Below are 23,961 nucleotides of genomic sequence, written 5' to 3' on the forward strand. Positions count from 1 at the left end.
TGCACAGCAATATGAGCAAGTAGAGCAACAGAGCTCGCCAAAATAAAAGTCTTACATGTATACCCAAATACAATTTGGTTATACATGAAACACTATAAAAATGAGTAACCAAAAACATTTTATAATAGTCCTTTCCACTCATAACATATTATTAACTAAAGTAAACACAGAGTAAATTATAAATAATAAATAATTCTTCATTAATACTCTGTTTATATGTTGCTCTTTGTTGATATACTTTTCCTTGTCTGTTGTTTTGTTCAGTGTTGACCAAAGAAGGATGGGTTCTCCTTCTGAGTCTTGGTACTTCCTCATGCTCCCCAGGAGTTTTTCCTTGCCGCTGGTTTCTCTGTAACACTCATTTTGAGCTAGGACTGGTAATTATGCAAAGCTGCTTTGTGAGAACACCCGTTCTAAAAAACACTTTATAAATAAAATTGAATTGAAACGAAATCCACTTTTATTGTACTGAGAGTGGTTGGTTGCTGGGAAATGACATGGGACATGAAACATGGCATGCCAGTTTGAAGTGCATGTATGTATGTTACCCTGGGGAAAGTATTTCTGAGCTAGCTCTTAGCTAGACCCTTCACAAAAGTGTCAAACACAAATGACAGCATACAAAACAAGGTTTTACTCTTACCTTTCCAGCCTTGTGCATTCACCTGTCATCTTGTAGGAGAGGGCCTAGGCTTGTGTCAGAACCTTCCAATGTGAGAGGTGGAGGGTGCTGTGGTAGATACATCAGAAGCAGCAGAAGTGGGGAGACACTGCTGTGTGTTTCTCCGTTATTAAATCCCTGTTGATGCACTTGACTTGACCTCAGATGTTTTCTGGCTTTGTGCAGTGGCTGAGCCGGGCAAAGACATACACAGTTCTGAAAGAAATGGACCTTGTCTCTTTGTCTCTGACACGTTGAGCTGGATCTGCAGCTGTGCTCCAGCTGTAAGCTCCAATGTTCTTCCCATGGACTGGCGGGGGAAACTGATTCAGTGCAGATATCTCCCCTACATGGCAGTGACCTCATCCTCTTTCTCAACTATGCCATCCTCTTTCATCTCAGTCAGATAGGTCAGTAACATGCTGACCATTTTCTAGGCCTTTGTGTTCTGAATAGGCAGCTCATAAATTTTACACAGTGTTGCACATTATTTCCAAGAGAAAGTAAAACCAACCAAATACAACCCAAGTAACTATAATAATTGGTAGTAATGTAACCGGTAAGAAATCAGGATGACATTAAACAGAAAATAAAAGAAACATTCAAACCATGCAAATATGGGAGGAATTGTCATTTCAGTGAAGAAAGATCCAGTCACACAATGTAAGAAACACCTCTTTGAGTATCATGTCCTAATGGGATGATACAAGCAAACAGGACACTATTAGACTGGTATGGAATACAAAATATAGTTTATAACATGAGGCTACTGGGTATGGACCATTAACTGAAGCATGTGGAGTGGGATCTGGACTGGAAAATATATATTCATAAAGTTATTTGAACATTGGAGCAAAAATCTGGGTAAATACACCCCCCTGGTTTCAGCTAACTTCACCCCTAGTACGACTAGAGAAGATCTTCTGAGAAAATGGCAGATTCTAACCAGAGGGGGCCCTGCAGAGATGGAACTGGCCACTATATATGTATGTGTTCAAAAAATGTTTTTTTTTTTCTTTTCCCCACATTCAATTCAGGGCTGGTAATTTTTTTTTATTTTAGAGCAATATTTCAGTTCTTAATTAAAAAAGGGAAGTCTTAGGGTGTAATTACTCTTTAATGGATGGTGCTCCATCATCCCAAAGAATGCTAATCCAGCTCATAGCTAGACAGTTTAGTCCACCCTTGGTATGGTGGTCTTAAGCATGGTGAAAGTAATTTCATTTCACTGTCTACTTGTATATAGTTGAAATGGCAATTAAAGATTCTGATTCTTTGATTCTGATTCATGAGCACATGTCTTTGCTGTCCAATGAAAACCATGTATCTACAAAATGATCCCTCTACAGAAGAAGGAAAAAACTTTCTCAGCCTTCCCTGGAAGTCCATGTAAAAAGATTTTCATTCATTATCTGTAAGCGCTTATCTAGTTCAGGGTCGCGGTGGGTCCAGAGCCTACCTGGAATCACTGGGCACAAGGCAGGAACACACCCTGGAGGGGGCACCAGTCCTTCACAGGGCAACACACACACTCACTCACATCTACGAACACTTTTGAGGAAACCAGAGCACCCGGAGGAAACCCACGTGGACACGGAGAACACACCAAACTCCTCACAGACAGTCACCCGGAGAGGGACTTGAACCCACAACCTCCAGGTCCCTGCGACACTACCTGCTGCGCCACCGTGCCGATTTTATTCAAGGTAATTTTAGAGCAATGTGAAGGACAGCTAATGTGTTCAAATGATGTCTTAAACTAAAAATTTAAATTGACAAAAACGGATATATATGGTTTCCATTGGACAGCGACAATATGCAACCATTACCTTTATTGGTCCATTATTTCCTATGGAGTTAATATTGAAAGTCTATATCAACCGTGTGTGCACTTTAAGGGAGCTGAGTTCACTCAAGGTATCTACTCATTTTGGAATTACTCTGTAAAATATATCACTGTCTTTTGGTGATGTTTTATGCTTTTTAAATACCAGGTATATTCTTTTACACTTTCCTGCATAAATCCAACATTACATGGACATTTAGTGTGTGTTTTGTACTTACCACCATCATATTCCAAATAACTAGTCAGTAATTGAATTACTACATCCTTTATATCTAGGAGTATTTGTAGAAGTGGGTAATTCACTATGGCTGATTGGATGGGCCTTGGTCCAGTTTGGTCCAAGCCCATCTGTGGCTACACCTCTGTCACTCACTCGTGTACTCATTCACATACATACACACTCACTTACTAAGACACCATTAGGAAGTTCAGCATACGTGGTGCTATTTCACACCTACTCACATTTAGGGCCTGCTCTTTAATGAGGTGTTATTCAGTACAGTATATCCTCTATATACAAACCTTCACCTTGTGAACTTTCAAAGATTAAAGTTTAATAATTGTTTAAGTAAGAGCTGTTAATGAGACAATGAGCTACCCTGACATCACTAGATTGCTTCTTCAGGAGGGTGTTAATGTGAGTCTCACAAAGAACTTTAACTAGTGCCATCGACATCAGGTGTTACATTGTGCCCTCCGCCTCCTGTTGCCGATGACCCGGCTCTTCCATCTCCCACCACCTCCTCCTCCTCTCGTTAGTAACACGTTTCACCTCACCACTCAAAGCCAGTCCAGTGTTTATTTCTGTGTGGAGTTCAGAACTTGTTCATATGTAGCAGACTAACTGTAATATACATCAATGACACTTTTATGTCCTTATTGCACAATAAGAAGTATAAACACCATAGCAACTGCCAAAGCTACCACCTTCATCACCTTAGAAACCAGCTAAAATACCACAGCAAACACTTAGCAAAAACACCCTAATAACCACATAATATCAGACTAGCAACTTCCTGGAATGTCCTAGCAACACCTGGTAACTACTTAAACTGAGCAACAATTGTGTGTTTTATTTATGGAATGCACTTTTGTAAATAATCTGATGAGACTTTATTCCTTAGTCAGTTTGGAGCACTTGTTCTGGTCCATTCTTTGTAAAAGTTTCACACAGTGTTAAGGATATTTTCAAATGATGTAGAATGACATATTTGTTTGTTTGTATGTGTTCTTGTCTGTTGTTGATCTTTGTGAAGGGTAATACCTCTGGATCTGACTGTATCAGTAACATTGTTATTGAATTTATATCTTGATGCAGATAACAGACACCAAGTGTGTAACAGCCTCCGACTTTGTTTTTTGTCATTTGATCATACTCACAGTTGAATGCAAAAGTTCCAGTGCTCCTGGTTTTGTGGCTTTTCTTAGCAAAACATCCTCTGCATGGATGCACACTTCCATTTTATTTGCTGACTTAAATAAATAGAACCGGTAACACATACTGTGACTTATTATGTGATATATTTTGCATAGATCGTTAATTTCTTTCTAAAATTCAGTTTAATGTTAAAAACGTTCAGTTCAGGGCAGCATTGTGAAGATACAGCAGCTACAGAATAATTCTCACCTCAGGTAACTAATTATGTCTGTAATTATGTTTGTTCTCCCTGTGTCTGTGTAGGTTTCCTCCAAGTGCTCAGGGTTCCACCCACAATGGAGGTAACACTGGAGGTAGGTGAACTGGCGCCGCATAATATTCCACAGATGTGAGAGTGTAAGTGACTGAATGAGTGTTTGATTGCCTGTGATGGACTGGCACCCAAACCATGGTGTATTCCATCCTTATGTCCAATGATTCATGGTAGACTCTGGACCTGCCGCGACCCTGAACAGGATAAAGCGGTTACAGAAAATGAATGTATCAGTGAATGAACGTTGGATTCAGACTGTAAACAGTAAATGAGCACTTAAAATTGTGCCGATGTGAGCATCCTGTGAATGACATGCTACGTAATCTCACTTAGAGAATCAGCAAAATGTGTCTTTTGACCTGAGGCACTGAATCCTCTGCACACGACTGCAGCCCCTGAATTAGATGACTTAATTACAGTTCTGAATGACAAGTGTGATCATGGAGTAAAGCTCTTTCTTTATTCCTTTCCTAGTTCTCATTATGAAGATTAAAAGTCGAGGACTCGCAGCAAAAACCTTTTATGATGGGACGACCTGAGATATTTCTTTGGATTACACCTAGTTACAAGATGACACAACCCTCCTTTTTGAACATGAAACCATGACACTTCAAAGAACTTTTAATCCATCATTAATTACAGAGGCTTTTTGTGAGCCATTTGGAAGCTTGGAAACAGGCTGATACAGTCAAAATGAGCAGGACACAAACACATACACACAGAATGGTTTGAGCTTTATCACACACATGTTTAAAAACTATTCATCTAAGGGATTTATTTGAAGAGTTATTACTATAGCGAAGCTATATTTATACTTCCATGTGCGCATTATTTCATGAAAGCACAGGGCCAGTCACCACTAGGGCTGATGAAATTTTAATCACCTCTGTCCTAACAGCCAGGCAGTCCTGATAAATGCAGCCGAGGCCACTGCTGTAGATGCCATTCTCCACGTCCACATTCACACACACACATAAATATCCTATATACCTGTAGGCTACAGATGCTCCCACTGAGCTCAGTGCAGTGTTATTCATCTGTTGTTAACATTATAAATTTCAGTTCGCCGGGGCAACTCATCAACTTTCCAAACATTCTTAATTTTCCACGGCTGTTCCCTGCTGTAGGCTCCTGTTATCCACACAAACCACAACCACTCAGAATTCCAGAGCACTTAGAGGAAGGAAAAATATTCCTACTTTTTAACTTGGGTTTTATTCCAAGTAATTTCGGACCATTTCAATTGGTATTTCATTCCATAGGCATTAATTCCCAGGGGATGGAATGATTATGATTCTGCAATATCTCCTCAATTTCAACTTATTTTCAACAAATAATTTCAACAAATATGACAACATATTGGTTTTACTAATACAATACATTCTACTAAAACTCAATGCATCAGTATAATAACTGCAGATATCATAAATACTTCTCCCCAACATTTACTTTTATATAAACTGGCTGATGCTCATATACAGAATACCTCAAAATTGGGACTCCAGTTGTCCCATGTGGAGGGCAGTACTGGTACATTTCTAACAATAATAGGTGAGATTAGGTTGTTGTCATTTTTAAACAGTCCTGATCAACACCTCCAAAACTCAGTATAAAGTTATGACCTTGGTGCATTCGTCATTAAATTATATTCAATTAATTATGGTGTACAATAAAGCAGTGAGTCGATAAATGTTTGAACAAAACACCATAACAGTCTCCACCCTTTGCACTTCATCTTCCCTGTCTTAGCCCAGCTCCACATCATTTGTTTATTCATTCATTCATTCATCCATTATCTGTAAGCGCTTATCCAGTTCAGGGTCACCGTGGGTCCAGAGCCTACCTGGAATCATTGGGTGCAAGGCGGGAAAACACGCTGGAGGGGGCACCAGTCTTGCAGGGCAACACATACTCACTTACATCTACTAACACTTTTGAGGAAACCAGAGCACCCGGAGGAAACCCACGTGGACACGGAGAACACACCAAACTCCTCACAGACAGTCACCTGGAGGAAACCCACGCAGACACAGGGAGAACACACCAACTCGAACCCCCGGCTCTCAATCATTTGATCTGTTCATCAGAGCACATCAGAGATTCAATGTCCATCTTTACGTGTGTGGTTCCAGCATTCCAACTTTTCTTGCTCCATGTTTGTTTCTTCAGTCAATGTTCAGCTTTGTTCAACTCAAAATTTTGCAATTTTTTTTTCTCCACCCTCTGTTTACAGCATTCTGTGTTTGTGTTTATTAAAATTCTCCTCACATCGGTTTCCTGCTTCTACACCTGCTCTGTTCCTGACAATATGTTTAGTTGACCCTTAAAATCTAAGAACCAGTGGGGGGCCAGCCTCCCATTTTTCTGTCTAGTAAAACTACACCTTACAAACAGAACTGTGCAACAGCTCTTTCACCGCCATTAAATACAAGTCATTAATTTTTTAGGTTATATTTTCTAAGCACGAGATTATAGATAATCCATTGCACAAGGGGAAAACGTTCAAATATGTATTATGCCATGCATTGGGAGAGACAAGGAGGGGGAATAAGTACAGAGAAGGTTTTAACGAACATACACCTGAAAATAAATCAAAAGAAATACCTGAGGGAGTGACAATGGAATCATGACAGTGATAATGTAATATAAAATAGCAAAGAAAACATACACAGACCGCATGGAGAAACCAAATACAGAAAGGTGAAATGGACCTGGGGTACATATTAATTGGTTAGAATTCAGTGCAATAAAAGATGTGTGGTCTAGAACTGTATTAACTACAAATTGGTTATAGAGTAACAAGAAGTTGATTGCATTAACATTGTGAGCTCAGAGTGTGTTAAGACCCTCCTCTCTAAGCCCCAGTGTGTGTGGGTCTTAGACAATCCTCTCCTCACCATTAGGCACAATGACTGTGATACATTATCAGCAGAATCATTTGAAGTCCCTCCACCCCAAATCGCGAGTCATGCATCAGTCCTTTCATAACTGACTTTTCTAGGATTCAAATAACATGAGTCTAGGAGTCATTTAACAGCATGAAGCTTTTTCATTCATTCATTCATTCATTATCTGTAAGCACTTATCCAGTTCAGGGTCGCGGTGGGTCCAGAGCCTACCTGGAATCATTGGGCACAAGGCAGGAATACACCCTGGAGGGGGCGCCAGTCCTTCACAGGGCAACACACACACACACACACACACATTTACTCACACCTATGGACACTTTTGAGTCGCCAATCCACCTACCAATGTGTTGTTTTGGACTGTTGGAGGAAACACCCGAAGAGAACCCACTCAGACACAGGGAGAACACACCAACTCCTCACAGACAGTCACCCGGAGGAGGACTCGAACCCCCGGCTCTTGATCATTTGATCTGTTCATCAGAGCGCATCAGAGATTCAATGTCCATCTTTATGTGTGTGGTTCCAGCATTCCAACTTTCCTTGCTCCATGTTTGTTTCTTCAGTCAACTCACCCATTCACACCTACGGACAGTTTTGAGTCGTCAATCCACCTACCAACGTGTTTTTTTTTTTTGGACCATGGGAGAAAACCACAGCACCCAGAAGAAACCAACATGGACACAGGGAGAACACACCAAACTCCTCACAGACAGTCCCTGAAGCTGTGTGACTGCGACACTACCTGCTGCACCACCGTGCCGCCCATGAAGCTTTTTGCCCCCCTCCCCAAAAAAAACCCTTCTAAGTGACAGAGTTCATGATATATAGCACAGAGGGTTCCCTTGAGGATATTATACTGTTTTTTGTTTTTTCCAGCAACCACTTTTTCTCCCCTGACCTGCCTACAAAACTACTTGCCATAAATACTGACAAGTATCAATTTATTTGCTTGCTTTTTGCTCCATTTCTGACAAAACTGTTCTTTTCTGTCCTTGCAGTCAGGTCTTTTGGTTTTTCCCTTCTTTCCTGCAGCAAGAGAAAAGGGAGTTTGCATTTGAGTTTGTATTGTGACAAGGCTACATTCATCATATAATAAACTGATGCAAGCTGCCCGAAGCAGCTTAAATGGAAGCCATCCCTGCAGCCCACAGCCTGGAGGAGAGCCTGATGCCTGGCTGCCAGCAATTTAGGCTGAGAGTACAGGTAATGTTTTATTATTAGCCGGCTAGCTGTGGCGCATTTTCTCCAAGTTAAAGATAAACTTGCTGACCTTGCCTTGCTACTTTATGACAGAGTGCGTCTATGAGGCTCAAAGAGCTCCTACACACAGGCCGGGTTTGGGTAGATAGTTCAGAGGAGAGCGAGCTCATGATTCAAACCACTCACACAACAACAAAAACATTACAAGAGAGAGAGAGAAAAAGTGAGGAAGAAGAGGATATAGACTTCTTCAGCCTAAGCACGCGCACACACACACGCTCATAAATCAGTCTCTACACATGCAAGTAACTCATACATACATTTCTCATCTCATTTACCTTCTGTTTGCTCATTCCTTCCCCAACGTCACTAGTCATCAGTACACTCTTGCCCCCTGTTGGTATGATAGAGACGTACATGTAAGGCCTGTGGTAAAATCCATGCTTTATTTCGAGTTTAGAACATTTTCAGTGTCCAAAAAAAAAAAAGAAAAGAAAAATTTGATAATGCAGTTTTAAATAAAGGTCGTGCATGAGAGCTACAAGTCTACACTTGTAATCAAAGCTAAAAACAATGTAATTTCTCTGTTGGAGTCCTGCGGAAATCATAAAAGACATTGGTTTTCACTCTGTTTTAACTTGATAAAGAGTTCATTTTACTTGTTTTATTGAGATAATGAAATATAAACATCTCTTTACAGAGAAGATAAATTATTAATTTTATCATCATAACAAAGGTTTTATAGATAATAAAAATAAAAAAGCAAGGCTGCAATAACAAGGTCTATTCATTCTTGTGTATAACTAATCGTGAAGACTTACTGTTGGGGATTTCCTGCTCATAGTGTTCCATACCAAACAACAAATAATTAATTTAGTAAAACACTTATGTAGCAATAAAGAAGTAACGCATGGTTTCTCATTCTTTCACTCATTTTCTGTAATTGCTTCATTCTGTTCAGGGTTGTACTTAGTATGGAGTCCATCCGTAATCACTGATTTCAGAACAGCCACTGGACAGGGCAGCACATACTCAAACACACACACACACACAAACACACTAAAACATTCACTCACACACACACAGTAAAACATTCACTCACACACACACACACACACAATGTTTTGTTGGACAGTGGGAGGAAACTGCAGAATCTGGAGAAAACCTACACAAACACAGGGAGAACACAGCAAACCTCTCCTAGACAGTGACCTGAGGCAAGGTGGGGATTCACAGCCCCAGGACATGTTTTTTCATTAACACAAATTAATTTTACTTGTTATCCTGACCAAAAAAAAAGTTAAAAAATATATGCAATTCCATGGCTGTTTAGGTCTTCAACAGAATCAATTCATTAAGATGCTTTAATTTTATTGTGTTAGACATTTAAAAGAATTATTTATTTCATGTCACAAAGTTATAATTTCATACAGTAATTCATTACAGTGAATTCATTTAAAGGACCCACATCATCAAATACTGATTTCGAAGCACACCATCCCACTCCTAGTTTATACAGTTAAAATTGCATAGAAAGAAAATAGAGTTCAGCGTAGAGCTGAGACTGTCAATTGTCACTAAAGCAATAAGGAGGGTTTCAACTGTCAGGCTCTTTTTGAATAAAGGGAAGCTTTGCAACATGCAAGGGGAGCTTACAAAATGTAACTATTATGTTATAATGAATATATTTAAAAACTATTTTAATGTACAATTTTAAGATGTGGACCCTTCAAAGGTTCCTGTGGTCAAAATTGAGCAAATTTGCCGCTTCTGTCCAGGCGCCATGTCTTGCACCATCCATCTCTGTTGCCACAGAATTGCCCCCAGCAAGAGTATGGCTTGCTCCACCAATCGTAGCTGTGCAATCTGGACACTTGCGGCTTTCCATAGCACCCCCACAATCACCAATGACATATACATGTCCATTGGGACACTTATACCAGTGGCCAGGTTTCAGTCCAATGGCTTTCACAATCATCACTTTCTCTTTGTCACTGATGCCCAGGCCCATGCGAGGGAGATCGGCATCCACCTCTTTAAATATCTCCTTCACTTCAAAGTCACTTAGCTCAGTGAATGGCAGTGTGTCCTCCAGGATCTTCCGTGCCTGTCCCACCTTTTGATTAACTCTGACCCCCAGCACACTGATTTCAGCCATCTTGCAGCGGACATTGAGTTCTGCTAGATAAGAGAGCCTCTTTATTTCCCACTGTAGATCCCCAACCTGCTGCTCTGAGAATCTCTGGAAATTATCGAGTAGAAATTTGAGGCAGTGACCAACGCGCAGTGAGAATGACTGACCGTTTTCATAGGACATGTATTCTTTTTGCATCTTTATCAGCTCCCCAAGAGTCTCAAGGAAGGACATCAGGTTCTCCTGGTGCCAGAGGTCAAGGACCGACAGTTCAGACTTTTTCAGCTTTTCTGCAATCTTTGCATGCTCTTCTGGAAGATAATCTCTAAGGTTCACCTTCTTCTCAAAAAGCAACTTGAGCTCCTTCTTCTGTTGGTTAATGTCAGACTGTAATCCATTGATCTTCACCTTCACCTTCTCAATCTCCGCCAGGCTGCGGTTGATATGGGCACCATAGCGCACATTCCTGCGGATGGGTTTGCGACACTTGGGACACTCCTTCAGACGAACTGACCTCTGGTCAAGATCGGCTCCTACGTCCTCATCAATGCTCATGTAATGATCCAAGGCGGTGGACTCAATGATGTGTCCACAGTCTTCTAGCTGGATGAAGCAAGCATCTGGCACGTCTTCGTTGCCAAAGAAAATTTCAGTCACTTCATCATGATGGCAGACCCTGCACTTTTTAGGACAAGGGTCTCCACACAGTCCAATGCAAGGATGCCCACAAGGCAAGACTTCATTGCATTTCTCTAAACATGGCGGGCGATCACATGGTTCATGGCAGAGTTTGCTACAGCTCTGGTGAGGGCACTGCCAGTCACATGGTTCAATACAAGGGACACAGGGCTGCCCACATTTCTTCTTGCACGCACTATGGACACACCGGTTCTCACAAGGACGTGTACATGGTGGGCAGCCCCTTGTGCAAGGTACTCGGCACTCATGTGAGCAGGGAAGAATACTCTTGCATTGATGTCTACAAGCTTTGTGGAGGCGGCCTTGGTAGCATTCGTGGCAGCTCCCAGGGCAAGCATGCCCACATCTCAGGACTGTGGTACACTTGGTCCTGCAACGTGGCTGTTCTGAAGGATCCTTAGAGGTGCTGCAGATTTCATTCTGGGTATGTCCACATTTTAATGTCATGGGAACAATTATCTTACAATAGGCACTGCATGATTCTCCGCAACTTGCTTGACATGTGTGTCCACAGTGCAGTGTCTTCTGACAGGGCTCCCTGCAGATAAACGACTCTGGATCCTGATAGCAAGGTATCATTTGCTTGTGCTGGCATTGTGGAATAACCTTCTCCACAGGTACCATGCATTCACCACACTTCTGATAGCACTGTTTAGGGCATTTGTGTCCAAGTTCGCAGAGTACCTTAGGGCAGTTCTTATTGCACTTGTACTCTTTGTGTTCAGCATCGTAAGGGTGGCACATGCGCATGCACACGTGGCCACAGTCTAAGCGGAATTCACAGGGTTTACTGCACCCACCTTCAGGGACCTTTGCAAAATCCCTAGCACAGGACACTAGGGTCCTAGTTTCTGGGTGGTTCTGACAGCTCAGTGGCAAAGCAAGGCCTACCTGACCTTTCTCTCTCAGAGTGTGAAGTATGCCGCTCCACAGTTTCACCTTGCTAAACATTTCCATGTTCCCAATGCAGTAGAGTCCCTTCTTGGCACGAGAAAGTGCTACACAAACGCGGTTTGGTATCTGCAGAAATCCAATCCTGCCCTCCAGGTTGCTGCGCACCAGAGACAGTATGACAATATCATTCTCCTCCCCTTGGTACTTGTCAACAACATGAACTTTGACTCCAGAAAACTCCTTGGCAGGCATGAGCTTGCGTAAGCAGTAGAGCTGTCCAGTGTAGGTGGTCAGGATGGTGATCTGAGAGGGCTTGTATTCCTGACACAACAGGTAACGGCACAGTTCGACCACAAAATTTGCCTCATGAAGGTTCTGATGACTTCGTCCATCCTTTATTCCCTCCTCACGGTTCTTATGCTCCACGAAGAAGAGGTTTGTGAGAATCCCCTGCAGGATGTATGGAGTGCTGGGTTATTAATGAAAGTTCAGATGTATTGCAATGAGTATTTTTACTTTTGATTAAACTGCGGCTGCTTAGTTACAATAAATAAATTACAAAAAATAGATAAGTGTCTGACCTTGATGTTCTCATACTCTAGCACAGAAGGATGGTTTTCCAGTTCTGAGTAGATATGAGGAGTCAGAAGACAAGCAATTTCTGGCCTCATGCGATGCTACATAAAGAAAAAAAGAAAAAACATACACCATGTTGATAATGCTGTACACAGTACTAAACATATGTAATCACATAACAGATTGAACAGACAGATGTTTTGCTATGTGTGATGGGATTGCTGGAGTTTGAATATACCTGATAGTTAAGTCGAACAAAAGGGAAGTCCCTCTTGACAAGCCTCTCAAACATGGAGACCTCCAGGTTGAAATTCTTGGCGAGTTCATACACCGTCGCACTGGGTCTCAGCTGTGACCAAGGAATGAAGCCAAATTCAGATTAATTCAGCAGATTCAGGGAATACAGTAAAATATGAGTTCATCTGTTCGGCTGGATATCCTATCAGCCACAGAAATATGATTAATGCCTCTTAGCTGGAGTCCTGGGGACCACATGCACTTCGCAGTTTTGTGTTTTTTCACACTCGATTTAACTAATCACATAATTATGGAGCGCTTCATGAGCTCAGTCGGTGTTGAGTTAGAGCAGAAAAAAACAAAACCTGTGCAGTGCATAGGTTCCTTGGGAATGGAATTGATTAATTTGTTTTAGTGGAGCAGAAATGTGGGGGTACATGTACATTTATTAATCATTCGTAGCTGTGCTACTAATAACAACACATATTAGTCACCATCAGGTCAGTAAGACAATTATATAAATATTCGCAATAGGTTTTAATATGATGTTAGCTCACCCTTTGCAGCTAAAACAGCGTCAACTCTTCTGGGAAGATTTCCACAAGGTTTAGGAATGTTTTATGGGAATTTTTGATCATACTTCCAGAAGCACATTTGTGAGGTCAGACACTTATGTTGGACAAGGCCTGGCTCATATTCTCTGCTCTAATCAACCCCAAATGTGTTTTATCGGGTGAAGGACAGGGCAGTCAAGTTCTTCCACACCAAACTTGCTCATCCTTGTTTTTATGGACCTTGCTTTGTGCACTGGTGCACAGTCATGTTGGAAAAGGAAGGGGCCAGGCCGAAACCATTCCCACAAAGTTGGGAGCATGAAATTGTCCAAAAATCTGTTGGTAAGCTGAAGCATTAAGTGTTCCTTTTACTGGAACTGAGGTAAGTAATATAATTTACATGTATTATAGCTGTCTATTAAATATGAAACTAAATTTAAGTGTGTTTTTCAACTGCTGTGACGTTTTACAGATTTGAGTTAAAATAAATGAAGGGAACAATCAATAGATTCAATTTTTTCGTTTTAGATTTAGATTATTTATATTTTCTTTGTCAAATATTTATGTGATACAGATGGAAAATAATCTCACATTACTCTAGACTTTTAAGGGTTATATGTTATTTGTGGCTGTACCTGTTGATGATCTCCGATGAGAATGAGGTGCTGGCAGTCTCCACTGAGTGTGGTGATAACATGGGCCTCCAGCACCTCGGCTGCCTCCTCCACTATCACGAGCCTGGGCCGGAGTTCCTGCAGGGCCTGTCGGTATTTGGCGGCCCCTGTGGTGGTCATGCCAATGACTTTGGCTTGCCTGAACACGCACAGATCCTCTCGCCAGCGGATATCAGAAAGCCGCTCTGCAGCGCTCTGATAGAGTTGTTCAGCATGGAGAGCTTTAGCACGAAGCTCAGTCCGGTACCGCAGCACCCACAGACTGCAGAGAGAGAGAGAATACATTCATGTTAAAATCTTTTGTATGCATGTCAGTCATATGTAAACCTTTGGAGTCAAAAGACACATCTTGTTTATGTTTAAAGTAAAAAGAAAAAAGTGGCCCATGCAAAAGCAATGTCACACTTTATAAACTGAACAGGTGTGTTCAAAACTTTATCTCACACCTAAGACTTTCTGTAAACTCAAACCTCCTATTTCTTCTTCTGTTTATGGTGAAGCCCTGCCATCTAGTGGAATAATATTGCACAACTCACTCAATTAATGCAAGTTAAGGCTCTCGAGACGTTGTGCTCTGGTGTATAATTACCGATAAAGCTTCCATCTGTCTTTCAGAGGAAGCTGCCACACATTCATCACTTCATTCTCCTCTTCCTCACTCATGGTGGAAGTCTTGCTTAATTCTTTCCGGATCATCTGCTTCATCTTCTTCTTCTGGTGAGGCTGTTTCTGTACACACACACACACACACACACTGTGGATGCGCACACACTGCTTGTATTATCTACATGAATTGAAATAGGACGCCTGGGGCAGGTGCACACAGGCCTAAGGTCATCATACTCAGTGTCCTGAGTCAGCTGGGTACAAAGGAGTAGAAAACCTGTTGGCATTAGGCTGTATAGCAGTTTATCTGCATTCAATGTTTTATTAAAGAGAAACTATTATTATGATTGTTCCACATCGTAAAGTATCTTACCTGCCACTGCTCATTCGCTGCCTGACCTTGTCCTTGTCCCTGTTCCTGTCTCTGCTCCTGTGGAGGCTGTTCTTCAGCCTGGTCCAGGTTCATGGCCAGCATGAGGTCTGCCAGTTCCTCCAGGGCCCTTTCTTCTCTCCTGCGCTCACGGGCATCTCGTCCCTGAGGCTCTGCATCCACCAGGATCCTCTCGGCCTGGATCAGATCCGCCTCTTCATCCATCTCTAGCAACTCTTCTTCCTCTGCTGCCTCCACGTCTGTAACCAGTGAGGGAAACAAAAGTAAGGATTATCACTAATTACCCTGAGAAAAGTAGTATAACTCAGCTATTAGGCTAAAATTAACAGGATGAGGAAAATATTTCTATGGTTAATCATCAGCATATTTACTTTAAAGTTATAATAAAACAATCTGAACACATTTACTTTTTTACCATGACAGTTTCCCAAGTGAAAGTGGGCGTTTATGTGGGAAGTAACAAAAGCAGGACATGACTGTATTCATTGAGATTTGATTGGATGTTGAAAAGTCAAACTGTTGCAAATTGGAAAAAAACGCTCCACTTTGATTAAAGATTTTGAAGCAGCAAAAATTTGGAAGAAAAAAAAACACTGTATATAAATTACAAATATTACTTACTCAGTTAACTGTCAAAACTAACTAAGTACATCTTTATTTACACAGTGCTTTCCTAAAATGATTTTACAACACAATAAAATACAGAATAATAAATATAATTAACATAAAATATAAAGTTCATTCATTTCTGTAAGCGCTTATCCAGTTCAAGGCGGCGGTGGGTCCAGAGCCTACCTGGAATCATTGGGCGCAAGGCAGGAACACACCCTGGAGGGGGCGCCAGTCCTTCACAGACACACACACATTCACTCACACCTACGGACACTTTTGAGTCGCCAATCCACCTACCAACCTGTGTTTTTGGACTGTGGGAGGAAACCGGAGCACCCGGAGGAAACCCACGTGGACACGGAGAGAACACACCAACTCCTCACAGACAGTCACCCGGAGCGGGAATCGAATCCACAACCTCCAGGTCCCTGGAGCTGTGTGAATGCGACACTACCTGCTGCGCCACCATGCCGCACTTAAAATATAAAATTGCAATACATAATAATCAGATTTTAAAACTGTTCCTGCATTCCCATTGGCTCACCTCCATTTCCATTGGCAGCCTGCTGCTCAGCCTGTGGTACCTGCTGAAAATCAGAATCCCCGAGACCCAGCCACTCTTTCATCACTGAGATTCTCTCTCCAACATATTCATCCATCATCTGTGCCAGAGAGATACACAAAGCAATTATTCTTTAGATACAATGCAAATGATTCTATATTAAATACACTGGGGTACTAATGTAAACAAGCAGTAGACATACACAATCACATCATTTTCACTAAAATCAACAACAGAAATAATAATAATAATAATAATAATAATAATAATAATAAAGGAAGAAGTATGCATAACATATCTATTTGTTTTCATTGATGCTTTGTTAGAGCTACGCAAGTAGAAACAGAAAATAGAATTTGGATCACACACAGAATTTCACAATTAATATTTGTCAGTGTGAGGCTTTGTTGTTTTATTTTTTTTGGACTGACCAGCACCAAATGCAGACTGTCCCAGTGCTCGTGTGATATATACGGCTCCAGGTAACGCTCATTAATAATTCCACGCAGACTGCACACCAGCTGTCCTGACTGTCTCTGGATCAGAGTCTCTGCCTTACGCATCTCTGAGTGGATCTGAGGACACAAAGAAGACTCTAAACCAGCTGCATAATAATGTGCAATAAATCCTAAAAACTGAAACATAAACTTAGACAGTGCCAACAATGGCAGAAATCCAAAACTGCAATAAGTTCACCACATTCTCTGTTTGTAAATAATACAATGTTCACACATCGTTATGCACCCATGTCCAGGTATAAGATATAGAAGATATAAAATATATGGACAAACTGACAGAGACAGAATAATTCAAAACCACAAAGTGATAACTTTACTGGAAAGATAGCCTTATTTATTTAATGGAACTCATTCATTATCTGTAAGCGCTTATCCAGTTTAGGGTCTCGGTGGGTCCAGAGCCTACCTGGAATCATTGGGCGCAAGGCGGGAATACACCCTGGAGGGGGCGCCAGTCCTTCACAGGGCAACACACACACACACACTTACACATTCACTCACAGACTCTTGAGTCACCAATTTTTTTTTGGACTGTGGGAGGAAACCAACGTGAACACGGAGAACACACCAAACTCCTCACAGACAGTCACCCGGAGCGGGACTTTAACCCACGACCTCCAGGTCCCTGGAGCTGTGACTGAGACACTGCTGCACCACTGTGCTGCCCTCAATGGAACTCAATGTAAATAAAATGGAACTTCCACTGATTTTTGAGCATTTTCGTTAGTCTATTAATAATGAAATTTAAAGTTAAGGGGCCTTAAGGGGTATTTTCAAATAATGGGGGAAAAACAACAACAAAATGTTCTATTTAGAACAAAAGAACAAAAGGTTCTATTTATTATGGATTACCCACCTCATAGCGGGCCTTCCTTAGAAATGAAGGCAGGACCGAGCGGAAGTTTGTTGCCCTGGTCAGCTCCCGCAGAGCAAAATGCTTCAGTTTCTCGCTATTACTGCGCCCTCCTACTCTTACAATGCCCCTCTCCAAGAAGCTGTGAATACCTAAGATATAACATAACACCTTTCTCTTTACAATGCGTTTGGAATTAATTATTATTTTAGACACACTCTGCATTAATTAAGCTGTACCTTCCAGAAACTGGTCTAGAGCATGGTTAGTGTAGCAGACCACCAACATAGGGATATTTGCTGACCACATATTTGAGTTCTCCAGCAAAGCCTGGGCAATCTTTAACCCTACATAGGTTTTTCCTGCAGAAGAGAACAGGTTAGATAGTATTCACTGGTAGAAGTCAGTTATCTTATCATACTGATTTTATTCTAGAATTTAAACAGAAAATGAGCCTTAGGTCCATGAGGGTTCTATTCAGAAGCCATATTTTTGGAATATATTTTAATTTATCATGATCTTTCATGACCCCCTACCTGTGCCTGGTGGTCCCTGAATGATGGCCAGCTCTTTGGTGAGGGCCAGTTTAACAGCTCTGAGCTGGCTCTCATCCAGGCCCAGCTGCTCCTCATTTGGCCATGCATCAGGGTCCAGAGGGTCAAAGGGTTTCACTCTGTCCTTATGGCCCTCCGCGCTAATACAGGACAGGTCACATGTTTTTCTTAGCCCTTGGAGGTATGCTGGAGGATGAACATCTGCATTGCATTCCACTATGTACCTACAAGCAGAGGTTTATTCTTTTATCTTACCAAAGTACCACTCTTGCAGACAGCATAACATCAGGAAGAAATGCTAACGTTTGTGTACATTTGTTTTACACTGATTCTTTTACTGTCCTGCGCCTCTGGTGTCTGTATACCTCTGAAAAGGAAGATCTGCCTCCTCCTGCTCTTGAAGCCCCTCCAGGACATAACGGTATGCTTCGAAGTATGCAGTGGTCTCCACCATTAGGAAGCACTGAGAAGCCTGGACTTGGGCGAGTTCAGCTCTACTGCGTCTAGAGAAACTAAGCTGGACTTGGCCCTGTTTTAACAGTTTAGGGTCACGGTCAGACACCGTAGCAAAGAGGAAAGTTTCAAAATTGTCCATAGAAAGGCAGACCAGGGACCCATACAGCAGTCGTTTGGAATTCTCCCAGCGCACAAACTGTGAATCACAAAAGTGCAACGGTCATTATTTTTAGGCATTATCACTTTAAATATTTAACTAAATTACCTCAAATTAAAGTGCTTCATAAGTATTCATTTAATTATCATCATCTTTTGTATTTAGAAGGAGAAATCAATCATCAATCTCTACATAAACATTTGCAGCTGTAGTTATATAAAATGACACACACACACACACACACACACACACACACACACAAATAGGAACTGTTCAGCAAAAACGCACATTCAGTCAACTGGACAAGACCCTTCTAGTTTAGTGCTAGAGCTACAACATTTCTAACAAACACAGGAAGTGAATGACTTTTATAAATAAATGCTAACACTTTTATATATTGATAACTAAATGAAACATTTCACCATTTTAGCATAATTGCACAGACTGACGTTTTATTTTACACATTTAGGCTAAGCTAAAACTAGAACTATTTTACTTACGCTTTTCTGCTATATTCCCCTTTTCATAAGTAGCTGAAGTGAAAGTGGGTTGTAGTCTAATGGGTTTAATTTGTCTTAAAAAGAGTGATTATGGTTTATTGAATAAAGCTGTCTCATTTTTCAAATACACAGCAGTGTTTTGTTGATGTTATAGTTCACAGTAAGTACATTCATTAAAACCCAGATTTTAAGTTGAGAGTTTGTGCACATGTATTTATGACAGTTGTTCACTTCTAATGTTTTTTAGTAATGCTAGACTCAAATTAAGCTCTAAAATATAGAAGAAACATTTGGACTCCAAATAAACCTTGGCAGATCAACTACATATGTATTATATGGAAAATCATGTCAATTAGATTTTTCTGTTCATATTTTCATACGACTAATCTCATTGTCAAACTCCTTTTGCACAGGTCAACCGCAAATTGAAGGTCCCTTCAATTCTTATCTGATCATGATCTGACCTCAAGAGGACGAGGGTCAAACTGCACTCTGTAGGCAATGCCAGTTGGTGTGCAGAGTGGTACAAGCAGTCGGGTGTCGAAGTAGACCCTGATGTCATCGAAGCGCCTTTTTCGCATCGGCACTTTGCTGAGAGTTTCATCGTGCTGACTTTGGAGTAGATCCTGAATGCCTTCACGTAACGGCCTCACAAAATCCTCTCTCAGGAGCCGAAAATGTGTGTCCAGGTAGACATGGGCACTGGGGTAGTTTTGTGACATAATGTTGGGTCGCAGAAAAGGTTTCTGGACCTGTTGGAATTCTTCAGGAGTTGGGTAGATAGTCATGTTCCTGTAGTCTTCCTCCCCTGGTGGAGTGTCCTCGTTGCCAATGAGGAGGGTGTAGTTGTCTGACCTCAAAGTCCCCTGTCTCGCTTTCTCTTGGAGGTGGTTGACCATGCCCTGAATCTTCTCCAGGTCTTCGTCAATTGTATCTCTAATATCGATGCCGGACGCACGCAGCAGGTTGACCACCGGCGTCATGAGAGCCACCAGCATTGAGACAGATCGGACAGAGCTGAATGGCAACATGCTAACCACGTCAGACAAGAGGCTGATGATGTTGTCCAAGTGGAGAGGGTACTGCTCCCTCCGGGCAGGGTCGGTGTAATTAGTCATCATTCCAGTCACATAGTGTGGTAGCACAGTTTGAAGGAAGGCGGAATCTTTGACCACCTGAGCCAGATGGAGCAGTATTCTGCGGTCGTTCTTGGACTGAAAGGCTTTGCAGAGAACTTGGCACAGCAGCTGGATCAGGTCCTGGCGCATGATCTTGTCGTCCAATAGAACTTTCAGTTCTGCGCTGGATGACAGTGTAATGGCCACCTCGGAGGCGTCTTTCTCCAGTAGCTCCTCCAGTCTTTTGTACCCAAACTTGCGTATCTCAGGGGTACCATCTCTACTATTTTCTCTTCCATGGCCACCTCTCTGTCTCTGACCTTCTCCACCCCTTTCTCCTCTTCCTCTCTGAGCCAGTCCTCCTTCATGTTGCATACTGTGGACCTCAGGCCTTTCCCAGTTTTCTCTTCTCCTCTCATCTCTGCCTCTTCTGGGATCTTCTCTGCCTCCTCCGGGTACTCCACCTGCTCGTCCTCCTCCTCTGCCACTTCCCCATGCACCTTCTCTTCCTCTTCCACCTCCTCCTTGTCCTGCACCTCCTCTTCCACCTCCTCCTTGTCCTGCACCTCCTCTTCCACCTCCTCCTTGTCCTGCACCTCCTCTTCCACCTCCTCCTTGTCCTGCACCTCCTCTTCCTCCTCCTCCTTGTCCTGCACCTCCTCTTCCTCCTCCTCCTTGTCCTGCACCCCCTTTTCCTTGTCCTGCACTCCCTTTTCCTTGTCCTGCACTTTCTCTTCCTCGCCCACCTCCTCCTTGTCCTGCACCTCCTCTTCCTCCTCCTTGTCCTGCAACTCCTCTCCTTTCACCTCCTCCTTGTCCTGCGCCTCCTCTTCTTCTGTCACCTCCTGCCCCACCTGCTTCTTCTCCTCTTCTTCTTCCAGATCCCTCTCCTGACCCTCCTCTTCTGCCTCTGTCACCTCTGTCTCTCCTCTGGTTTGGCAGCCCATTTTCATGTCTTTGTCCAGCCTCTGTACCAATAGAACAGGGGAAGACAGTGTAGAAACTTAGTATCAAGACTAAACTACAAACACACATTACATAATATCCCCAGTGTCCAAAGGCATCTAGGCACATGCACTAAATAGAGAATTCAGCTACTTTTAGGTGCATCTATTGCTGATAAAGATGTTTAACTGAGCAAACAGGTGTATAACCTATTTATGGAAAGTTTTATAATGGAATGTTCTGGTGTATCCACACATAAGCCATAGATAGATAGATACATAGATTACATACATACATACATACACACACATATACATATACATACACACATATATATATATATAAAGAGAGAGAGAGAGAGAGAGAGAGAGAGAGAGAGAGAGAGAGGCACATTTTGGACAAGGATGCCACAGACAGAACTATAAAGTGTGAAACCTATTAATATGAAATAAACCAGATTAAAAAAATGATGGCAATGACAGAGTTAAAAGGAGGTTACCTCTCCTTGGTCGTTCGTTGCCCTCTCGTCTTTGCTTGTTCTCCATTTCACACTTTTCTGTTTTTTGCTTCAGTGTATATTTTATTTTGATATCTGTCAGACAAAAACAATACGTAACTATATATATATATATGCATTTGTGTGTGCGTGTGTGTGTATATAATGATCATTCTCATCAGTGACACTGATGTGATGAGGACAGGTTAGTTTTCTAATATATTCAATTGCACATGAACACACTACCACTTGTCAGAGTCACTACAGTGCTGAAAAGGATCTAATACCCAAATATTATCTGCGCCATGACGGTCCTGTGAGGGTCGGACTAACAAAGAATGTGCAATATGTTACTATAACTATGACTAGTGCATTACTGGGTGGAGCTAATAAAATAAAGAGTGAGCACTGAGTCAAGGAACTAATTTCTAATGCAGTGGCAATGCAGTGCACCTTGACCTTTGTGGCACTATGAGGGGCCACTATAAAAAAAGAAGGTATCTGCTTAACAGGGAAAGAGTCAATGCCAAGATAAACAAGCCAACCTCTCATTACAGCTGTAATAAAGTCAACTCACAGCCTCCCCCACCCCCATACTAAATAGTCAGAGGATGGAAGAGCACAGGCGGCCTATAGGGGGAGTCAGTATATGGTTTCATTTCTCAGCAAACGATGACTATGCCTGCAGGAAACAACACCTAAAACCGGCCCTTACAGATATTTTCACACAAATATTCTTTTACTAATCCGGTCTGAATCAGAGTACACTGCTGACATGTGACCGTTACTTAAATACATATGAAAATATTTCTATTAAAACTCAGTAACGTACTAACCCAAGCAATAAATGGGATGTTTTATACGTACGTAGAATAATCTAATTATTATTCTCACAATACTTAGTAGTGTATTAATGTATAAAGTCAAATTCAGATGACCGGGGTCTATAGTGTGCCGAAGGGAATAAACTCACCGGTTTAAAGCCTCTTCCTCCTCCTCCTCCCCTCTTCGCTGCTCTTCAGGAGAGTCCGGAGCTCGCACTGCGCTTTAAAGCCGCACTGAGTTTCGATTTCGACTTCAGCGCGCGAGAGGCGGAGGATTACCGGAACCGCCGCGAGGCCGAAAGGAAAACAAAAGCAAGACTCTGTTGCTAAACGCCGCAGGGAAGCCGCGACTCAAAAGCTAATCCGGGTTTTGTCGTTGGGAGTTTCTTTCGTTAAAGGCACCCTCCAAGTACAGAGAGCCTTAGATAGGCAGAAGAAATAATTGCAATAATAAAATTCCTCGTTTTAATAATTCAACATCTCAGAATAAAATGTTTTCTCGATTTTATAAATCTAACAAATCAGTTCCTGATTGATGCCTCTTTTCAGCTGAGAAATTTCACGGTATGATTTAGTTATTTAATAAATTAATTAAACAGCTGTTATATATGCTGATACATTTAAAGGTGCACTAGTCAGTTTCACCAGAATGGCTGCCAGTTATTTCACATATCCACCAGAGGTCTCCAGCTGTTGTCATAAAATCAGGAAGCTTTGCTCCAAATTCAAGAATTGGAATAGAGCTCAGAACCTCTCAGATGTAGGCTTCCCACTACACAAGTGTTCTGAGGCAGCCAAAGCAGCAATTGCCCAACACAAACACCCACAACTTTTATACTCTGGGCAAGATGTCCTCACCTCATCACCTGACTCTACCTAGCCCCTCCTAAATATTCATATATTTTTATCTGTACACCAATATTGCCACATAAATTCTTTCATTAATTAAGAAAAAATACTTCTGTTTGGAAATAATCAAGTAGCAAGGCCACAATAAGGCCTTTGAAATGTTAAATATTATTTTCATTATATGAAGCTACAACTGTATATGTGCTGCACACTTTGAAAGACATTCGTGCTTACCTTTGAAAATAATCTCTCAGAGCTTCTCCAGACTATTGACTTAGATGAGGCACTCAACACACACTAATAATTTTTTACAGGTGCAGGGTTCACACACAGATAGAGAGCAGCAAATACACAAGTGGTAATGCTTTTTATATAAAATAATGGATCCCTCAAACTAAATTATTTTTAAATCATCTCCTGTATATTTTTTTGCATATTTAACAAT

The 23,961-nt window shown here is 41.7% G+C and overlaps 1 protein-coding gene across 1 annotated transcript; it reads right to left on the minus strand.

Annotated features, from left to right (window-relative positions):
- Nucleotides 1–8,797: 8,797 nt before the first annotated feature.
- On the minus strand, nt 8,798–21,892 carry znfx1 (zinc finger, NFX1-type containing 1). Its single transcript, XM_066663847.1, has 16 exons — nt 21,847–21,892; nt 21,257–21,370; nt 20,939–21,067; nt 19,749–20,878; nt 18,537–18,823; nt 18,154–18,395; nt 17,857–17,979; nt 17,621–17,769; nt 16,678–16,821; nt 16,229–16,346; nt 15,055–15,311; nt 14,665–14,804; nt 14,037–14,337; nt 12,849–12,959; nt 12,616–12,711; nt 8,798–12,484 (listed from the first exon to the last, which is right to left on the minus strand). The coding sequence occupies exons 1-16, from the start codon at nt 21,890–21,892 to the stop codon at nt 10,037–10,039; spliced, it is 5,835 nt and encodes a 1,944-aa protein (XP_066519944.1). The 3' UTR covers nt 8,798–10,036.
- Nucleotides 21,893–23,961: the final 2,069 nt, after the last annotated feature.

The sequence above is a fragment of the Hoplias malabaricus genome, chromosome 3 (genome assembly GCF_029633855.1).
Source record: "Hoplias malabaricus isolate fHopMal1 chromosome 3, fHopMal1.hap1, whole genome shotgun sequence".
Classification (NCBI taxonomy): domain Eukaryota; kingdom Metazoa; phylum Chordata; class Actinopteri; order Characiformes; family Erythrinidae; genus Hoplias; species Hoplias malabaricus.